At 35.7% G+C, this 20,824-nt stretch overlaps 2 protein-coding genes across 7 annotated transcripts; one reads left to right on the top strand and one right to left on the bottom strand.

Annotated features, from left to right (window-relative positions):
- Positions 1 to 1,049: 1,049 nt before the first annotated feature.
- On the bottom strand, positions 1,050 to 11,022 carry LOC125651786 (zinc finger protein 532-like). 6 transcript variants are annotated; one of them, XM_056139237.1, is made up of 5 exons: positions 10,894 to 11,022; positions 8,343 to 8,426; positions 7,308 to 7,418; positions 6,112 to 7,110; positions 1,050 to 6,021 (listed from the first exon to the last, which is right to left on the bottom strand). In XM_056139237.1, the coding sequence occupies exons 2-5, from the start codon at positions 8,343 to 8,345 to the stop codon at positions 2,191 to 2,193; spliced, it is 4,944 nt and encodes a 1,647-aa protein (XP_055995212.1). In that variant the 5' UTR covers positions 8,346 to 8,426; positions 10,894 to 11,022; the 3' UTR covers positions 1,050 to 2,190. The 6 variants fall into 6 exon arrangements, with proteins under 6 accessions (XP_055995212.1, XP_055995214.1, XP_048736499.2 ...); XM_056139239.1 differs by having other exon boundaries at positions 7,338 to 7,418; XM_048880542.2 differs by having other exon boundaries at positions 1,050 to 7,110.
- Positions 11,023 to 11,054: 32 nt separating this feature from the next.
- On the top strand, positions 11,055 to 20,708 carry LOC125650101 (bifunctional peptidase and arginyl-hydroxylase JMJD5-like). Its single transcript, XM_048878074.2, has 8 exons — positions 11,055 to 11,339; positions 11,680 to 11,939; positions 14,329 to 14,480; positions 15,171 to 15,340; positions 18,732 to 18,892; positions 19,156 to 19,323; positions 19,656 to 19,773; positions 20,021 to 20,708. The coding sequence occupies exons 2-8, from the start codon at positions 11,683 to 11,685 to the stop codon at positions 20,375 to 20,377; spliced, it is 1,383 nt and encodes a 460-aa protein (XP_048734031.1). The 5' UTR covers positions 11,055 to 11,339; positions 11,680 to 11,682; the 3' UTR covers positions 20,378 to 20,708.
- The last annotated feature ends 116 nt before the right edge of the window (positions 20,709 to 20,824 follow it).

Below are 20,824 nucleotides of genomic sequence, written 5' to 3'. Positions count from 1 at the left end.
TCCATCTGTTGTAGGTCTTTGAGCTTCTCACAATTTTGACACCCATGCACTGGACCCATTTCAACCAAACTTCGCACAAAGTATACCAAAGTGAAAGGCATTCCAAAATTGAACAAATGGAAGACAACACCTCCTTTCAAAGGATCAAAAAATCAAATGATAGGGTGCATTTCAAATATCTCAAGAACCATATACTGGACTAGAAAAGGAGTCCAATTATAATGTGTAATTATAGGGCTATATGGACCGTGGATATCGGCCTGGATAGCTCAGTGGTTAGCGCACCTGACTAGTAATGTCGGGGTCCCGGGTTCGATTTCCGGTCCAGCCACAGATTTTCTCCTCTCTCCTTTAATTAAATACTACAATATCATGAAGCGTCATGTTTAAACCTTGATCTTCGGAGGGCAGGTTTGTGCGTTTGAAGTTTTTCCTTGCAATACGTAGGAAAACTGTTTTAAAATCTCAAGGGCACACTTTATAAGAAATATGCCAGCACCCTAATGTAGTGTAGATTCAAGTTTGTATACATGGGACTACAAGAGTGGCTCAATGTTTTATATACATATAAAGTAAAATTCTTTTAGATCTTTTCAACAAATCTTATGAAGCATTTTCCTTTAGAGTGTCTCCCACCCCCCTCCCCGGTATAATAGACTATCTAAGCCCCCCCCCCCCCCCCCCCCCCCCCCCCCCCCCCCCCCGTATAATTGTCTATTTAAGGTCCCACCCTTGTTATAATAGTCTATTTAAGTGCCCCTACCCCGGTATTTTAATTTCACCATTTGCTATTTTTTAAACCTGTGCCCATGGAGAGCATCCATTACAGATCCGACTTCTGAATCAATAATTCTTAAACTATATATACCTTCCATCTCCTGGGTCAGCCTTAAACTTTAATAATGTGGCATATGGTTTTCCCAACACCTTAAAATATTTGTTCATATGATTTTAATGCTTCCAATTGCTAAATTCACAATATTTCTCCAGAGGTCATTTTACTGACCAGCTCCAAGAGATGGAAGAAAATAATAAACTAGAGATAAAGATATACTTGAAAAATATAATTTATTGCGTATCAAAATGTAAAAAGAAATCATGATATTTAACAAACTGGACAAATTAAAACATATATCATACAGATCAAATTACAAGGTTGTATTATGGAAAAGAGAAATATGACAATTCTAAATTCGATGTTCACATATAAGAATAGATGTGCATCAGAAGTGCAGGGACTTCAATTGGGAAAAGTAAACCAACATATGGATGGGTTCCCATTTTCTGGCATAATTTATGCAAGTCCCAAGTTCCTACTAAATTTCTCATTACACAAGATAATGTTAAATCTTAAAAAATTCTTAATTTACAGAGTTGGAGAAAATTAAGTGCTAACTAATGTCAAGTTTGATTACAACAATACCAACTTGAGATTTAAATTCCATATTCCTTAATTTGTGGCATTACAATCAAACACCTAATATCCAAATTGTATTTTGTCAGTGTTACATAACGACCATTTTGTGCTTGTTTTCCACTACTTTTTCTGTATTTCATGACTTTTCTCAAAACAGGATTCTATCATCCGGATTTCTTTTAAAAAATTCTATGTATACGCAAACCATCCTAGAAATATTTAGTTTCATCGTAACCAAACTTGTCAAATGACATTTTTAAGGAACACAATGCTTTGGATAATTCTCTCATCCATTACTTACAGTAAGCTTCACGAGTTATACAAATACTTGAAATTCATTATATTATGATTCATTTGAATCTTTGTCATATTTTTCAATTACCAGTCAAAAAGGAAAATAATCACTGCCTAGGAGTGATGAAAGTTAAAACATTTGTGAGAATATAATGATAATAATCTTACTAAATCATCTCAATGTCAAAAAAAACCCCCAAAACAAACCCAAAAATGTAACATTTGTTAACTTTAAACAAATTAACCTAAAGAACCAAAATATTTTTAGCATTTAACAATATAAATAAAATTCTGGAAAACTCAATACATGTTGGATTTCAGATGGGACATAATTAATGTATGGTGTAAAGTGGTAGCAATCAATAAAACATGAAAGATGAAGATGGAATATATTTACATAGATATCAGTACACATGTACAATGTATCTGCCATTTTCTTCCATTACCACTCTAACTGTAAGTGAATTCAATATGGTGATTCACTTTGCATCTGAGGATGAAGCATTGCTATTTTCACTTGCAGTTTCACTTTTCACACTGGAGGTTGATGCCGACTGCCTGGACCTCTGCACAGCTCTCTCCCTCCTCTTGTTTCTGATAAAAGCCATTCCATGACTTCTCATGTGAGAGCGCAGCTTGTTGTCATCTTCAAAAACCCGATAACAGACTCGGCACTCCAATGGGTCTCGATCGTGGTCCTCGGGGTCCGACTCCTCTGCCAGGCTTGTGTAGGACGTCTCCTCCAGCTCCTCCTCTACAATTTCATCCTTTATTCGGATCCCCTCCTTCTGGCAGTATTCCTCAAAGTCCTTCACTTTATGAACCATGAACAGATGTTTTTTAAGCGAGGGAATAATGGCAAAGCATAGTCCGCATTCCAAACACTGAACGGAATTGTCTATCTTATGGACCTTCAGATGATCAAGGAACCCCGTTCTGTTCTCGCATCTAAATCTACATTTTGCACAGTTGAAGACTTGGTCTCCTTCTATATGTAAACGTTTGACTGGCGAATCTATTTCTTTAATTAACTCTGTTGACTCTGATGGGGATTTTATTGATTTAGGTGGTGGATTCAAAATTTCATTTTCTGCCGCAAACTCATTCACAATGCTAGAACTCATCTGATTCTTACTAACTCTGTGTTTGGTAGCTAAGTGTTTCTCCAGAACTAAAACATTTGTGAAGATCCTCCTTATACCCCTCTTCCTGCAGATTACACAGGGATACACATGGGTCTTACCTTCATGGGTCACCCGAAGATGCTTGCGTAAACTCTGCTGAGATTCATATGTCAAGCCACAGAGATGACACGGGTACAGATTACTATGCGCCTCTTTCTGATGATTACCAAGGTCAGCCTTGGAGGTGAATTGTTCATCACAATCCATACAAGGGAAGGATAGCTGAGGATTCACTGGCTTCACATCATTTACCATTTTCTTGACATCTTTAGAAGAGGAGGAAGCCGCACTTTTCTTGTGTCTCAAAATATTTGGTTTAATATGGGATTTTCCATCATTGCAGATGCTTTCATGAATTTTCATTTCCTCTTTAGAAGAAAATCCACCGCTTTGGCAATACTTACACACCAGGTATCCCCTATCTTGGTGCGCTTGCAGATGAATCCTCAATGCAGTAGCATTATAAAATTTTCGCTCATTGCAGATTCGACATCCACTTAGGAACTTGTTGACAACCAGTTTCCCGGTCTTCTGACTCATACAAATATGTCCTCCCTCAGCTTCTGTTGGATCATAGAAAAATCCACAGGTTCCACAATAATGGAAGGAATTATCAGGTGGGGTGGCATGGACGTCCTTTAATGTGTGACTAAGTAACTCTTTCCAAGTTTCAAAAGTTTTGTTACATTTTTTGCACAGCTTTAGTTTTGTCTTGTCAGCATGCTCTGCCTTGAAATGATTTGACATCTCTTCTCCCTTTTGAAAAGTTCTTGAACATTCCTTGCATTTGTAGACAGATTTGGTAACTGTGGCATGCTGTTGTAAATGATTGTCCAATACAAATCTATCATCTATCAAACTGTCACAAACATGGCATCTGTAAATCACTTTGAAGACATCCATCTTTTTCTTAGCAGGAGACAAACTCACAATCTCATGATCACTGTGCTGTGAGTTTAAGTGTTTTGTGAATGACTCTTGCTGCCTGAATGCCATAGGGCAAACATTACATTTGAAATATTGTTCTAACTTTTTAAAGTAATGATGTCTGAATTCTTTCATACTGGTGAACTCTGCACTACACTTTGAACAAACTATGACATCAGTTTTATCCAAATGAAAGCACACATTAATGACATGAAAACTAAGCTTTTCCTCATAATTATCAAACTGCTGGTCTCCAACCATAAGTCCTGATTGGTCAATCCCACACTCGGGACAAGTGAACTTTTTGTCCAGCTCTTCCTCCTTGTGTAACCTAGCATGAGCCCTCTGTGCACAAATGGAGGGAAAATAAAGTTTGCAATGAACACATCTCCATTTTCCACCAGCTAAACCTCCAATTGCCTTTTTGTCTCCAAGGAAATGTTTTTCAAATTCTGCTTGACTACAGGTAGTTCCACACTCTGCACATCTCCTACTGGCTTTTTGGTTATTTGTCTTTTTGGAAACTGAGAACTTCTGAAAGAACACTTGCTGGTGAGATTTAGACAATGGCTCAATAGAGATTGAATCTGATTTGATGTGAATTGGGACCGCCTGTGTTTTTTCGATGTTCAAATGACCTCTCAAATGACTTAAAAACTGACATTTGTTAAAAAATATTTTCATACTTTTGCATTCCTCACATTTGTAAGTTATTTTCATGCTGCATCTTCCACGATGGGTCTCCAAGCTTGTGGAAAATCGAAATGTATCTCCACACTCATAGCATGTAAACACAGAATTATTAACTTTTATTTCTGATGGAGCTGGTGTAATTTTGTAGTTTGGCAATGGATTTTTCCGTGCAATCAGTTCTGTAATGGTCTGCATTCCCACTGTGTCAATGTTGATAGAACATGAAGACATGGCTTCATTCGAGGGAGTGGATGGAACCTTACTACTACTTGCAGAAGAAACAGTGGTTGCTGGTTTGGTAACACTGGGTACAGTCACTAAACTCTGACCTCCAGCATGTGGAACAAGTCTGTATCTGAAAGTGGATGTGGAGTTCATCAGAGAAGGCACTGTTTTAGTCTGTGGGGTGAGCATGACTGACTGACCCTGTGTTGCTCTCCCTGCATTGCTTACAGTTGTTGAGGAGTTGCTTAGTGCTCGGGAAATGGACGGCCTCATCCTAGGTTCAGACTGTGTAATTGCTGGCCTCTGTGCCCTTACAAAAGGAATAGATATACGAGAAACCCTTGGTGGAAATCTTATCCCTGAGTTCAGCTGATGACGCAAAAGAGGGGATGGTGGTTGAAGATGAGCAGCGGAACTGACAGCACATAAAGATGGAGCTGTCTGTTGGTTTTGTTGTGTTGTGATGCTGTCTACCTGTTTACTGAGTTGAAGCAAACTATTGCTGACGACCCCTGTTGTAGGTCCCCGGGGCCTGAACGATGAGCCTGGTAAAAAACCTGTTACAGGTGAAACATTCATAGAACAATTTGACTTCGGGGATTCAAAAATATCTACTGGTTCTTTTTTCACTCTTTTTGCAATGTCTTTTGCATTAAAGGACAATGGCTGCACAGCATCTTTATCATTCATATCATCAAGTTTACGCTTCTGTTGTTCAGTGCCCTGAGTGGATGCTCTTTTAGATTTATGAAGTATATCAAGAATATCTCCTGTCTGTGAATCACTATATCCCTCATCAATCTGCTCGACTTTGATGACAGCTCCCATTGGAGTCCGCGTGGTGGTGATTGTAGGGCCTCCATCAGTTATCTCTGTATCACTGGTTTCACTCACCTCCATCTGGCTCCCTGTTGTTCTCGATGGTTCAGATCTGCTTGAATTCTGACTCACACTTTGTAACATCGCATCTTTGTCTGAAATTAACATGCCAGAATTTTCTGTAGTTAATACCTCCATTCCGGAATGCTCTGTAGACACTGACCCTGGGATGTCTTTCTGTAAACTTTGTATTTTTTCTACTGCCAGTGGACGCTCTCTGATCTGTTGACTTGGTAAAATTTCGGCTTCCAGTGGAGTTTTTCTGTTCAGTTTACTTGGTATTTTTTCAGCCGCCAGTGGAGATTCTGTGATCTGTTGACTTGGTATTTTTTCAGCCGCCAGTGGAGATTCTGTGACCTGTTGACTTGGTATTTTTTCAGCCGCCAGTGGAGATTCTGTGACCTGTTGACTTGGTATTTTTTCAGCCGCCAGTGGAGATTCTGTGACCTGTTGACTTGGTATTTTTTCAGCCGCCAGTGGAGATTCTGTGACCTGTTGACTTGGTATTTTTTCAGCCGCCAGTGGAGATTCTCTGATCTGTTGACCTGGTAACTTTCTTGCCGCTAGTGGAGAATCAGTATACTGTTTTTCCCCCCTTCTGGACAAATCTTCATCATCTGCATCCCCTGACTCTATCTCTGTATCTATGAATAGCCTTCCATCACTGTCCTCATCAATGCTTTCATTCAGACTTTCTTCCTCACCAAATGCCACAGATCTCATTCTCTGCAGCTGAGGAGAACTTTCATTTTCCTTGCTGATGCTCTCTGATACTACTTTTTCAGTGCTGCCACCTTGTGACATTTCCAGATTTTCTAACTCATCATGATTTCCGTCCACTTCTATCTGTTCAGACAAACATACGTCAGTGCCTTTCATGGCTTCATGTTGGTCAGATTCCTCTGTACTGTCCATGTTTTCAAATGAAATGACACCGGGAGAACTTTTACACCTATCCATCCCATTATCAAAAGAGTTTTCTTGAGAGCATGTGTCAGGAGAGTGAGACAGCTGATCTTCCTCTGATACCTGTGTATCAGTGTCTGATGGATCAGGTAATTCTGATGCACAGATTTCAGCAGCGCTATTTTTAGGTTCTTCACACATCTCCACTGAATTACTTTCTGTAATCTGGGTCTCACTCTCCTGTTCTGACTGAGGCATTTGCATAGTTTCCATAACTACACTGGCATTCTCATCACATCCACCTTTTTTCTCCAGCTGAGATTTTGGTTGGTGATCATTGCGCTCCTCTGGGTCCACCATCATGTCTTCATCTGTTGACTGGTCTTTTGCCCTTCTGTGGGTGATTTCTGATAAAGCTGGTGTGTTTAACTGTTTGTGCTTGTCCTCCGGCGCTTCATCCAGAGTGTTGTTTGGGGTAGAATTAAGTCCTACATTGTCTTCACTGTCAGGATCTGCAGACATAGACCCACTACACATTGTACCATTCTCCTGTTTTCCATGTTTAAGATCAGCAACATCGTCTCCCTTTTTAATTTAACATAAAAAAAAATAAATAATATCAATTATAGAATTTCCTATGAGATTCTTACGTGAAACAATGCATAAAGAAACATATTTTGGTAAAGATTACTCGTAATATTTGAATCAGTCTAACATACTACAAGCTGTTTGCATCTGTTTAAAAATATACTATGCAAGAAACATTGAAAATCAGTATCTACATGTCTACGGGGCATGGTTTGAAGTTGTACCATTTTGGTCTGTGAAGGTAGAATTTTTTCAGTCTGCAGTCCAAGGAGAAGTGAAGCTTCTTCTAACTGGTTAAAGGATGACTGTAACAAATATTAAATACACTCTTAATGAAATCCCATTATCATGACTGGACTAGAGAAAACTTGAAGTCGGGGAAGTGACTAAGGTATTAGGTCATTATGAAATTGTAGTCGGGGATGTGACCACGGTATTAGGTCATTATGAAATTGTAATCTGGGAATTGACTAAGGTATTAGGTCATTATGAACTTGTAGTCGGGTAAGTATAACTAAGCTATTGGGTCATTATGAACTTGTAGTCGGGTAAGTTTAACTAAGGTATTAGGTCATTATGAACTTGTAGTCGAGTAAGTAACTAAGCTATTGGGTCATTATGAAATTGTAATCTGGGAAGTGACTAAGGTATTAGGTCATTATGAACTTGTAGTCGGGTAAGTATAACTAAGCTATTGGGTCATTATGAAATTGTAATCTGGGAAGTGACTAAGGTATTAGGTCATTATGAACTTGTAGTCGGGTAAGTATAACTAAGCTATTGGGTCATTATGAAATTGTAGTCTGGGAAGTGACTAAAGTATTGGGTCAAAATCATGACTGGACTAGAGAAAACATTTAGTCGGAGAAGTGACCATGGTATTGGGTCATTATGAACTTGTAATCTGGGAAGTGACTAAGCTATTGGGTCATTATGCAAACTTCCCTCCATACAGATATTTCTAGATACCAAATTTTGAAATTTCCAAAAGATTCCACAGGTATTAGATCATATGATAATGGCAAAGAGTACTCGGAGAATGTTTTAAAAATATCACACCTGTACAATGTTTAGACTCGTGTGTTATATTTATACATAGTGTAATTTGTAAAATTATTGAAATGAAACCACATATTCAATATTTGTTTGCTTGACTATTTCAATCAATCCTCCATTCATCCAATAGCTACCATCTATTGTTCAAACTATATGTTATCCAGTTGCCTTACCATGGTGACAGTTACTAAGGTTTCAATTTACATTCAAGGCATAAATGGAATGGGTCGTCGTGTGAGCCAAGTTTGTGCAGTGACCTGTAAAATTGAATTTTCAATGATTTCATACATGATACAAATCAATATATAGCATGTCAGTATGTGAAGTATCAGACAATTGTGTACTGTGTATCAACAGGTGTAATTACGATGTAACTAGAATATCAATTTGATAACTTGTCCCACTTAATCATTTTGTGCTTTAAGACCTCATTCATTGGCAAAAGTAAAACCACACACATGTGTATATATATAAAAAATTTTGTTGAGCTTGTATATACCATTAAAAAACATATTTCTCTCTATGTTGAAGAGAGAAATATGTTTTTTAATGGTATATACAAGCTCAACAAAAATTTTATCTATCTAACAAATAAGGACAAATTTACTTGGTTGAGGATTAATGAAGACAAACCAGTAATTGTCAAATTGAGTGAATATTTAGTGCAAACTTTCAGAAAAAGAAGTGATGCTTTAAAACTGCAAAAATCATTATAGTTTATTATTCATATGTTGGTATAATACTGATACTGTCCATTTACTTGTATATATACATGATTAGCAATTCATATATGTATGTACTTGTTTCCCCAACATGCTGCATCCACATGCAGTTTGCAGTCTATGTAACCTGTAGTTAATGTTGTAAACTTTCTTTCTTTTTTGAATTTCCTTCTTTATAAACTGTCTTACTGTTATGCCCTCTGGGCCCAAAATTGGAATAAACTTATCTTATCTTATGTATGTATGTATGTATGTATGTATGTATGTATGTATGTATGTATGTATGTATGTATGTATGTGTGTGTGTGTGTGTGTATATATATATATATATATATATATATATATATATAAAACATTTCTATGAAATTTAAGAATGATTTTGAGCTTAAATACCTAATCATGCTTTTGCTGGTGAACAAAAACATGCAGTCACCCAGTGTAATTAGAACTAGACACTTCCTTTATTTGTTGTACAGGTACAGAATGAATATAGAAGAAGAATCTATTCTTAAAACATATTGGATTGGCACATAAATCGCAAAAATCTATTTTTCCGACTGCCACTTAACTTATACACGAGATAAGACACGAACATAAAATAAACTTTATCTAAAAGTAGATCTCAAATCGAATCATAAATGTATGCATCTTTTCACATTTTCTGATCAAATATTACCGGCTCTACAAATATATGTGATCTAATTTATTAAAGATTAGAGCTGCTAAAACTCTACAGAGTACTAGAAGAAATTTCAACATATACTCTTGTGACCTGGAATTTTCAAACAATCCCTTTCATCATGACTCACAAGCAATTTCACTTCAAATACACACATCAACCTACTAATTACTCTTTTAATGCCTTTTTCAATTCCCTTTTTATTTTACTGATTATGTCCCAAATTTATAGTTTTATCCATAAAATAAGGTCAGGATAACTGATTATAATAATATGTTTTACGGTGGGACCGTTAATACTTATCATTTCCATTAGTGGAACTCTTCAAATTAAAGGCGCGTAAAGTCGTGCTACCGGGACAACATAATGTAAACACATTACTTAGGCATACGTAATATAAATTATGGTATCGAATACATATTATAACCGACTGCAAACCACAACACTGATTAAAATTTTAAAGTAAAATTTAGGATTTGATTATTCTTACAAGAACACAGACGAACTTATTTAACTATATGTGAGGGAGAGAAGGTACTAAATTAGCCAAATCTGACCGATATATTCAAGCATCAATCGCAAGAATTAAGAACTGTGAAGGGAAAAACCTATATGCACATCCAGCACAAGAACTTTTCTTGTAATTAATGGGATTAATATGTTTTTAAAGTTATTCTATCAGACTATGAAGACATTCTGTTTTATCATACAATTAGGACACCCCCCCCTGCTCAATGTGGACAAAAGTATGTTTTGTGTCTTACAGTGTCTTACAGTGCGTAAGAGTTTGACAAAGGGAAAAAACTATTGGGCAACTTGGAAATTGCGGATTGATTGAGCTTACCCAACTACGCGATTTATCATATTTAAAAGGATCGATTCGCAATAAATTGCTGATATTTATATTTTTATTCAAGTTTCAAAGGAAGTCAACCAATATGACGATGTAGTACATATTCCTCCTTGTATCAATAGAACATTCTATTTAGCTTGCGTATTATATACATCATAAACCTCAGTATATTTTATTTCGTAGACATGCATGCATCTGCGAGATTCACCCTGCATACATGTACAAAAGCGACATCGATATTCATCCAGCAATGTATGCCATATGCTACCGAATGAAAGCATTACAAAATTTGCATACATCTCAATGCATCAATTTCCCATCAGCCTTAAAGACCAAATATATGTATGCACTTGCAGGGTTGGGCAATTGCCCACTATCCTGTCAACATCAAATTTATCTGAACTGGGTTTACTGATGTATGAATTATGAAAATCACAATTTCTGATCAATCTATATACTTATGATTCTACCTCTTCTATTGCCTTTGATTCTTCAAGGCGTTCTCACTTTCTGAGTTTTCTCGCTTCACCATATTTAGGTCACGTGGTTGACCCCACAATGCAATTCGTATTTCGACTTTCCGTGCATCTTCCGAAAATATTTCTTCTCGGTAGTTTTCTATGATGTATATGGATAACTCCCGAAGCTCGATGTAAACAATACGGCATGTTTATCTCTGATCGCCGGTGTAGCGTTGAGAAGCTGTCAAGCAATTTACAATGTAAGGTTGCTACATATGTACAGAAATAACATATTATGGTAATTAAATCATCGATAACTGAAATACAAGGACCACAGTATAGTACAACGCTTGTCACTTGCTAGGCCTATATAGAGCTCTTTGTACAGGAAGTGGAGCACTTGTTTTGGATCGAAGCCCCGACTGGCTGGAGGGCAAGTCGGCACAAAATCGAAGGTATAAGCTAGAACTATTTTATATTTTATTTGAAATTAAGTTTATTTAGTTTCGTGGGGGAGGGATTGTGTGGCTGGTCGAATAACCCGAAGCATTCACGTAATATTTAGGCATCGTTTTGATTTTTTTTTTGTTTTCAATCCGACTTGGAAAGAGTTCAAAAAGAAAATATATATGTACACGTGTTGAGAAACCCTTTAGTTTATGCACTGTGGATTATTTAGACTCATAGAAAAATTGATACATTTGCTCTCAATTTATGTTCAGCCACTTAAATTGATCTTAAGAAGTACTATTCAGCTATACCTTTCCCGAGTGTTATAAAACTGCTCTTTTTCAGGATATGATGAACAGCTGCTTTCTTCTTTTTGCACTGCTTGCAGTCGCATCATGTGAGAGTGAGAGTGGTCTCCCAGGACACTTAAAGCCCCTTGGAAGCCACCAGAAACCTATTGGTGGCATACCAGTGACCGGAAAATTTCCCTCCCCATGGGTTTTCCACCAGGAATTTGTAAAGAATGGACAGCCTCTAGTGATGAAGAAGGTGCTGGAGACAGACAATATTCCAGCCTACCGTCTCTGGACTGATCAGTATCTCAGGTTGTCAAACAATAGAAGTATGATGGGAATGTGGGGGGTTGTTGTTTTCCACCAATTTTATATTGCTGTAATTATGTTGACACATATATTACATTTTTTGCGAACAAGGAAAACTAATGAAGTCAGGTTTGATCACCAATGACCAGATAATTCAGTTGGTAGAGCACCTGACTAGAGATTCAGGGGGCCCCAGTTTGAATCCCAGTCTGGTCCGTTGCATTTTCTCCCTTCCCGTTACAGCTGTATATGTTTTAGATGTACTTAATGCAGAGATTGTTGTCAGGGTTTTTACGATATAGTGTGCATCATTGACTCATAAGCTATATATATATGTCAAAACCCTGTAGTTAAATTTGAACATTGTGCATGCAAAACACTGTAAACTTATAATTATTCAGCTGTTAATTACTATCATATGAACAAATCAGCTGATCATGTTTGCAGTTAGCAAAAATTTCATTGACTGTACACTTTATTGTGTCATCAGTCAAGCATCTTAAAGATTACTCTGAAATAAACTGTGATTTTAATGCAAAAATATTTTAAAACAATTGTCTGTTCCAGAACATAAATTTCTTGATTGTAGAGTGTGATCGATATTTTGATTGATTTCTTTTTCTATATATAGAAGAAAAGTTAAGTTTATATATTGAGTATTGCTAGCAATCCTTGATGCTATCGTATATTACCATGTGATTACAGGGTTTTTATATATATATATATATATATATAAAATATCTATATTGTAAGGTTGTGATTTTTAATTGGTCATTTTTTGTTAATAAACATAAGTAAACATCTAGAAGAATTAAAGACCCATTTTTAAGTTGACACCCCAGAATTGTAAGCTGCCTGTCAATCAAACATTTAACAATAGATCTCAGGTGGAGTAACATCTGCAGACAGTGGTCTAGGGCTACCCCAGAGAGGTAACAATAACAGCCAGTATCTACAGGCATTCTTTAGATCTTGAGGAAGCCCAGTATACCTGAGTTTTGATAGCAATGACCTGTCCACAACTGCTATTTTCTTGTAATTCAATTGTTTTTAAAAAGGCCCCTGAACAATGCAATTTCAATATAATTGTAATTTTTTCCCCTCTATATACCTGTACATGTATTATAAATTACACAATCAGAAATCAATTAATAATTTGCACAATAATTTCTAAAACTTGTGTAACTTATTGAAATAAGTTATGTCATCAATTTATGATACCTCTATATTTATAACAGAAATTGTTCATTGAGTCAATGACAGAGAGAGAGAAAGAGGGTGTGTGTGTAGAATGTGTGTCAGCTACCCTTAGGAATACAACCATTATTCAAACACTATGACCACAGAAACTCTGCAGAGGTCCCTGAGACAGGTCATGTGTATATCAAAACTATAAAAAAGCATGGACAGGTAGATTTCTACCATGTTCTGTCTCTGTGTATTTCTTTGAGTGCCATGGGATATAGCAATTAACACCTTGGTAGACCCTGGCCACTCCAGGTAAATAACATCTGTTTAGATTAGGCTCTGTCTACATTTTCACTGACCCTATGGTCATGAAATGGGTCTATAAAGTATTCACCTTTGTTGAAACAGCAAGTATAACAAGTAGGCCTATATAATAGTGTTTTGAGTTAACTCTTCCAATTTTTCAAAATTGTGATTGTCATGAAAACGTATTTCATAGCTAAATTTCATGTATGATCAAGCCCTGGGCTAACCTCAATTAATTCGTATTAATAGATAATTCGTATTTATATTATACTACATGTATTGCAAATACGCATTACTTTGGGAGTGTATAGCGTATTTACATTCGCGAATGCATAATTTTACGCATGATTTTCAACTTAAATGCGTATTTGGTAAAATTTAATGAGTATTTACGCTGATACGCACCTTATCTGGAGCTCTGATTAAGTCTTCGAAATTATTCACTGGCCCGAAGCCCACGCCCAATTAATCAGAATGTTTACTATCACACTTTAACTAATAAATTTGTATAAACCTATATAATACTCTTGAACACTCTCTTCTTTATATACTTTTATATGATCTGGACTGTGTCTCCTTTATCTAGTAAACAGTTCAGAAACAGAGGCCTAAATGGCCAGTATTCAAAAATGTTTTCCATTAAGACTGTGACTAATCACTGAAAAAAATAGACTTCAAAAATGGGAAACCAGTGTTACAATAGTGTAATATTCAATCTAATTAAGGTTAGATCCTTTGATCTGATGTAAGTGAGTGGATCAAGGGTTCTAATTTTAATTAGATTGGTGTATTTCATTTACATACATGTACATGAAATTTAGTGGTTATAATTAAGAATTCAAAAGTACCATAGAGTTCATGATGATGATACTTATTTTAAATTGTTTATTGATTTCAGGGAAAATTTTGGACAAACTGATGTGGAAGTCGAGATTGGTAAAAAGGAGAATAGGGGCAGTGGAGTTGATCAAATGACCATGTCTAAATTTCTACACCTCTATCAGACGCAGAATATCTACCAAGTCTTCGATCTAACACCTGACATGAAAAGTGTGTGGCTACTTTGTGGATGATGTCAGCTATTGTATCATTTTGGCGATGGGAATATTTGGCACAATTTTTGCTAATAGAATAGTAATTATAAATCTTGGCATTTATTTTTTGGCAAAATTTCTTTTAACACATGAATGGGAATTTTGGTACTTTATTTTTGGCAAATGTTTTTCATCTGCCGAAAAAATAAAAAAATAAATAAATAAATAAATCCCCACATTTCTAACTTGCCAAAATGACACATATCAATATATGGTACATCACCATACATATAATGTGACCCTCGGTGTTGATTGTATAACTTTTTTATATAATGGCAATGTTCACTTCTAACACAAGAAAATTAAGAGGGTTTCAAAATAAATCATGATCCCTGGAATGACAAGTTCAGAGGGCAAAGCTAATGTGGAAGTTCTTTTATGATTATGTTGTTGATTCAAGGATATTTCATGGAGGAGTATATTTAAAAAAAATCTTTGGAAAACAACATTGCCTCCATTTGTAAAACTGTTGCAAGCCTTTTCATAAAATGTAAAATAGTAATAGACACAAACATAATGTTGATATTATAGACCAGTTTGATGCAGTTTGTGGTGATCAATTCTTTTTGTATAAAGAGACAATAGACCATAAATATCTCCAATCCTTCACAAATGTTACGTTTTGAATTATGATAAATTTTTGTAGAGGATATGAATCTGCCCCTAAGTTTGCAATGTGGTGGCTTCCAGAATCTTTTAGAGACAGTGGTTATGTGGTTTAGTAGTGGTGGCACCAAGTCCCACCTACATCGTGATCTGCTGGATAACATCAACTGTTTGTTGGATGGAAAAAAAGACATCCTCCTCATTGACAAGGTTTGAGACAAAAATTTTGATGACAATGTGGCAGATGCTACTGAAATTTAGGTTTGTAGATATCATAAATTGTCTATTGTGGTATGATCCTTGACTAAATTACTGACTGTTTACAGAAATACATTGGGTAGATTAAGCCCACAGACAGCTTGGGGATGGGCTTGCTCGGCCTAATATATTTCTGACAGTCACTAACAATCCTTATATCTAATAGTATTGGGTTGGTCAAGTCTGTGGACATGATAGTTGGAAGTATGAAGTGGAGTCATTTTAAGTCTTCATTAATCCGATATATCTTTGTAGGTGGTGAGTTTAAAATGTAATACACTTAACACTGTAATTCGGGAATAACTCTTTTCTCATTTGTAATTTGGAACTGTTTATGCTTATTTGACTGTCGCCAACTCCATTTTACCAGCTCTGCTAATGCCTCAGTTTGCAACTGTCAAATCTTTAAATATGGGCCAAGGTATCTCGGGTGAGTGATGTGGCCTATGGGCCTCTTGTTAACTTCTTTTTGATGACTATCATTCCAATTCTTTTCAAATTTGATATGAAGCATCTTTGGTACAAGGGGGACATAAATTATAAATTTCAGGATTCCTGCACCCCTAGGGCTTTAGGGTGGGGCAAAAACTGCCCTAAATTGACCATTTTTCAAAAATCTTCTTCTTTAGAACCGCACATGTTTAAGAAAAACTAAATGCTTAGTGATGTAGAACAGGAAGGCCTCTACCAAAATTGTAAATTATATGATCCCCGGGGTAGGGGTTCTGACTCCAGGGCGGGGCCAATCCAATCTTACGATATAGTGTTTATGTGTAAAAACACTTAAATAACATCTTCTTTAGTTTTATTGATACTAAATTGAAACTAAATGGATATTTAAAAAGAGCAGGTAATCCTTTACCAAAAATGTAAATTTGATTGTCCCTGGAGTAGGGGTTCTGACCCCAGGGTAATCCTTTAAAAATTGTAAATTTGATGATCCCCAGGGTAAGGGTTCTGACCCCAGGGAGGGGCCAAACTTAGTGTATGGTATGTATGTGTAAGTTTGCTGATACTGTATAAAATCTAAATGCATACTTAGGAATAGCAGAAAAGGAGGTACAAAAAGTGGTGAATTGCACATCCCAGGGTTATGACTTTAGGATAGAACCAAATTAGTTATATGTTTTAATGTTAATACACCTATTATATTATGCAAAGTCTTTCATCAGTGTATGCACTTTGAGGGCAGTGAAGTTTTAAGAACACATTTGTTGTATACTGTTGCTAAACATTAGAATTTAGCTTAGATATTCAGAACAGGAAATCTTTTCTAGATTTCATAGCCCTTGGGAGTAGTGATACTTTTTCACTAGTACTCAGGTGACCGTGTAAGGCCTGTGGGCCTCTTGTATGGGAATATATAGAGAAACATCTTTAGAAATCTTCTTTTCAAGAATAGCAGGGCCATGATTGGTCATATTGATATGCAAGCATCTTCAGGTAGTGCAAATTTAAGTTTGTCCAATTCAGGGGCCGCAGAGGTTTGGTGGGGCCATAATAGGAGATCAAAGTAGGATATGGGAATAAACAGGAAATTAAAACAAATTCTTTTCAAGATTAGCAGGACCACACTAAATCATGTCAAATACAAATGTTCCTAAGTTGTGCTGATTAATTTTTTCGGTGCCACCATAATAATAATAATAATAAATTCTTTTATTTAGACAGGATAGCACAATTAGTACAAATGACTAGTTTACATTGTGGTCCTGTATAAAACATATTCACAGACAGATAAATGAGAGAATAGAAAAATAGATAACATAATATAAAATATATACATAAAATACACACACGATATCACTGGGGGAAAAATAAACATATACACATATATATACATCATATCTATATATCACTTATTTGAGAAATAATGCTGCAAATATGCTGATTTAAAAGATGTAATAGAACCACAGCTTCTGACAGACTTGGGCAACTGATTCCATAAAATTGTGGAGGATACCTTAAAAGACCGTTTATAATATTCAGTTCGAACTTTTGGTAAATATAAAATGCCACTATCGCTACTTCTTGTTGTTCTGGAACTAACTTGGCTGACAAAATTAAAAACGTTCATATATTCTGGTGTCATGTTATTAAGAACCTTAAAAGCAAGCACTAGTTTTCTATATACAAAATAATCATGAACAGGCATCCATTTAAGAACACTAAAAATATCAGCTGTAGAAGTCTGAGTTACTTTCACCTTCAATATAATTCTGGCTGCCCTTTTCTGTAACTTAAAAAAAGTCTGTCAATAAAAACCCTGTTTTTGGCTGAGCACCAAACTGTGCAACAATAGTTAAAATGAGGAAATATAACAGTGTTATAAATTTTCAATAATGCTGCATTTGACATAAAAGTTTGCAGACGACGTAAAATGCCTATTTTCTGTGAAAGTTTCTTACATAAAGAATCAATGTGTACAGACCAGGTTAGACATTCATCTATTTGTACACCAAGAAGTTTGGCCGTTTTAACAGTATCTAAAACAATATTTCCTACTTTGATACACATTTTTCTACACTTTGAGAGTTTTTGTGCAGTGCCATGACTAAAGTTGGGGTTTGGGGTGTACTGTTTTTGTCCTGTCTGTCTAAAACCTGAACCTTGCTCATAACTTTTGAGTGGTGAGTGATGGCCCGGGCTCTCGTATTACATATTTGTATTCTTTGTGACAAGATCTTGTAATGTAAACAAGGCTCATGCCATGTTTTTGTTTACATATACATTGTCAAGTAGATGAAATGATAGAAAATGGCATGTTTAAAACAAAATGAGATGTGCCAAACACTAAAAACTATTTAATTGTATTTAGAATTAATTGTGAATTGAAAAAATCTGCTTTAAATGAAACTTTTACTAGTATATTTAACCTATGTAAACAAAACCATGGCACGAGCCCTGTTTACATTACAAAGAATTGTGAGCTCTGTATCTCTCATATACCTTGACAATTGATATTCAAGTTTTTGCTAACCATTAGAAATAATTCTAAGCATTAAAAATGGAAAAATAAAATTTGAAAATTTTCGGCTCAAATCGTGTCTATGCATATGTCTCTTTAATGGTGATTTAACAGTCACAAACACCCATTTTACTGGCTCTGCTAACACATTACTGATAAAAATCTGTTTCAGACCGTTATATCAGCATTAACGGTCACAAATAACAAATGAAAAGAGTTATTTGCTAAGTGTAAGACTGGATCCAATGTTGTTTGGTATATATATGTAAATTAGATTAGATTTGAAGCAATGGATGACCTAATAATAAATTCTGGTGGTGTTGGATGTCTGTTTTTGAAATTGCTATTACATAGATAACAATTCATCCTTTATAGAAGTATGGCGATATGGTGATGGCAGACGGGTGGAAAGAGGATGGTGGATACAGTACAGTAGACGTGGAGTCGGTGGATATGACCAAGTTTCCACAACTCCACAATGTTCCATACAGTCGTATAACCATCAGTAAGGGGGACTGTTTATTTATCCCGTACAAGTGAGTCATGATATAGCATTTAATTTCATAAAATCAGGACAAATATCAAAATAAAGAGCACCTTGATCAGAAAATATTAGTTTAGTTCCTTATAATGACTTCATTTAAAACATCTTGTAAAATTGTGTGTAAATAATCAAATCAATATTATAATCCAGTATAATATTGATAAATTGCACAATATTTGTGCATTTTGTATTAGTCAAAGATACATGCATTTAATTAATGAATATCTGTAAATTTCTACACCATTTCCTCCTCAGGTGGTTGCATTTTGTGGATTCTAAACCTGGGAGGAACCTAGCAGTCAATTTCTGGTTCCACCATTTGCCCTGGTTTAACAGCTCTGAATGCGATGATGTGGATCCGTTCCAAAACTCTAGTGTTCCTCTGTCTACTATAAAGAAAGCAGACCCAGAAATGGAGTCCAGGTACATGTATAGATTTTAATGTTCTCATCCCAAAAGTTAAGCTGGAGACTTGTCCCTGGGATTGTTAAGAAAAGTATGATGCCTTGAATTTGTTATCTGCTGTGTTTATTTTACATTAGGCTGGATTATTTCTAAAGGATATGCTGTAGTAACCTTGTCTTTATAGCAAGAAATAAGTACAGCGGATAATTTTGAATTTAGGTTATCATGAGAATTAGTATGGAATATTAATGTTTAATGAATGTGAAAGTAATTAACCACAAGTGTGGACTACTGGGCAACATATAACTAAACAGTCATGTTGATCGATCTTAGTGTGTCTGTCTCTGCAGGATGTTGTTTTTGGAACTTTTCGGGGATGTTATGAGTTTCTACAAACGTTCATTCAGTGATTACATTCAGAGAGAAATCCCATCCATTACAAAGGAGGATGTGGGCAGTCTGAATGAGGTACGTGTAAGATACGGCAGTGTAATTTTAGGCCAGTTTCTTAGTCATTTGTAATACATGTATTGAAAAATCAATGGCATACCAGTTTTACTGTTTGAGGTATGTTTTTTTCATTTCTTTTGTATTTCATCCTTTACAATGTAACAAGAAGAGAATTAATTATCGGCATTTGAATAACCTGTATGTCAATTTGATCTCCTTAATTTAGTGTTTACATGTACATTAAACAATGTTGTGATTATTTTAGGTGTTCTCCTTAATTGATACAGATGGTAACAAAGTGTTAACTTGGGAAGAACTAATGACAATGGATATAGAATCTGCTATAGACAATTATCCAAAACTGTTCACTAAAATAATCTCCAATATAACTGGTGGAGTCACCAACTTTGAGGAGGCAGAGCATGAGAGTGTAAATATAGGGGAGGATCCGGACCCAATCACTGTAGATGTTTCTGAAAGTGAAAAGGTTGAAGATGGCAGGTCACAGTCTTCCATAAAAACTCCTGATGACCTTGTGAAAGAGAGATTAATAGAGTTGGCAGATGATGGAAATTTGATCATGGAGGAGGAACCCGTAAGAAACCAACATGAGGAACTGTGATAAACATCATTGTGCCTTCTTACACTACATCCAAATGGTGCCATCTTTTTTCTGTGACATTCCATGGACCCATTCCAAACATATTCAGAGATATTATATTTCAATTTGATGTGTGTTATGTTTGCTGATGCATTTGAGTTAACCGCATTAATTTTGTGTTTAGTATTATTTCATGTATAGGACATCAGTATATATAATTCAGAAGTTAATGTTTTATCCTTGTTCATTCCATGTGGTGAGTTATATTTGTTTGGATGTCCATTTAAAACTTGTAAATGAAAGATATATATGTGATTGACAGTACATGTATAATAAACAATTAGTATGTGGATATTTCGCTGGTATGTGAAGCTTAAGATTTTAGAATTTGCTTGATGTCAGAAATGCACCTTTAAGTTATTTTAAAAATACAGTGCACAGTTTCACAATACGGTTAGAATGCATGTC

The sequence above is a fragment of the Ostrea edulis genome, chromosome 5 (assembly GCF_947568905.1).
Source record: "Ostrea edulis chromosome 5, xbOstEdul1.1, whole genome shotgun sequence".
Lineage (NCBI taxonomy): Eukaryota > Metazoa > Mollusca > Bivalvia > Ostreida > Ostreidae > Ostrea > Ostrea edulis.
This window is presented reverse-complemented; position numbering and strand designations above follow the sequence as displayed.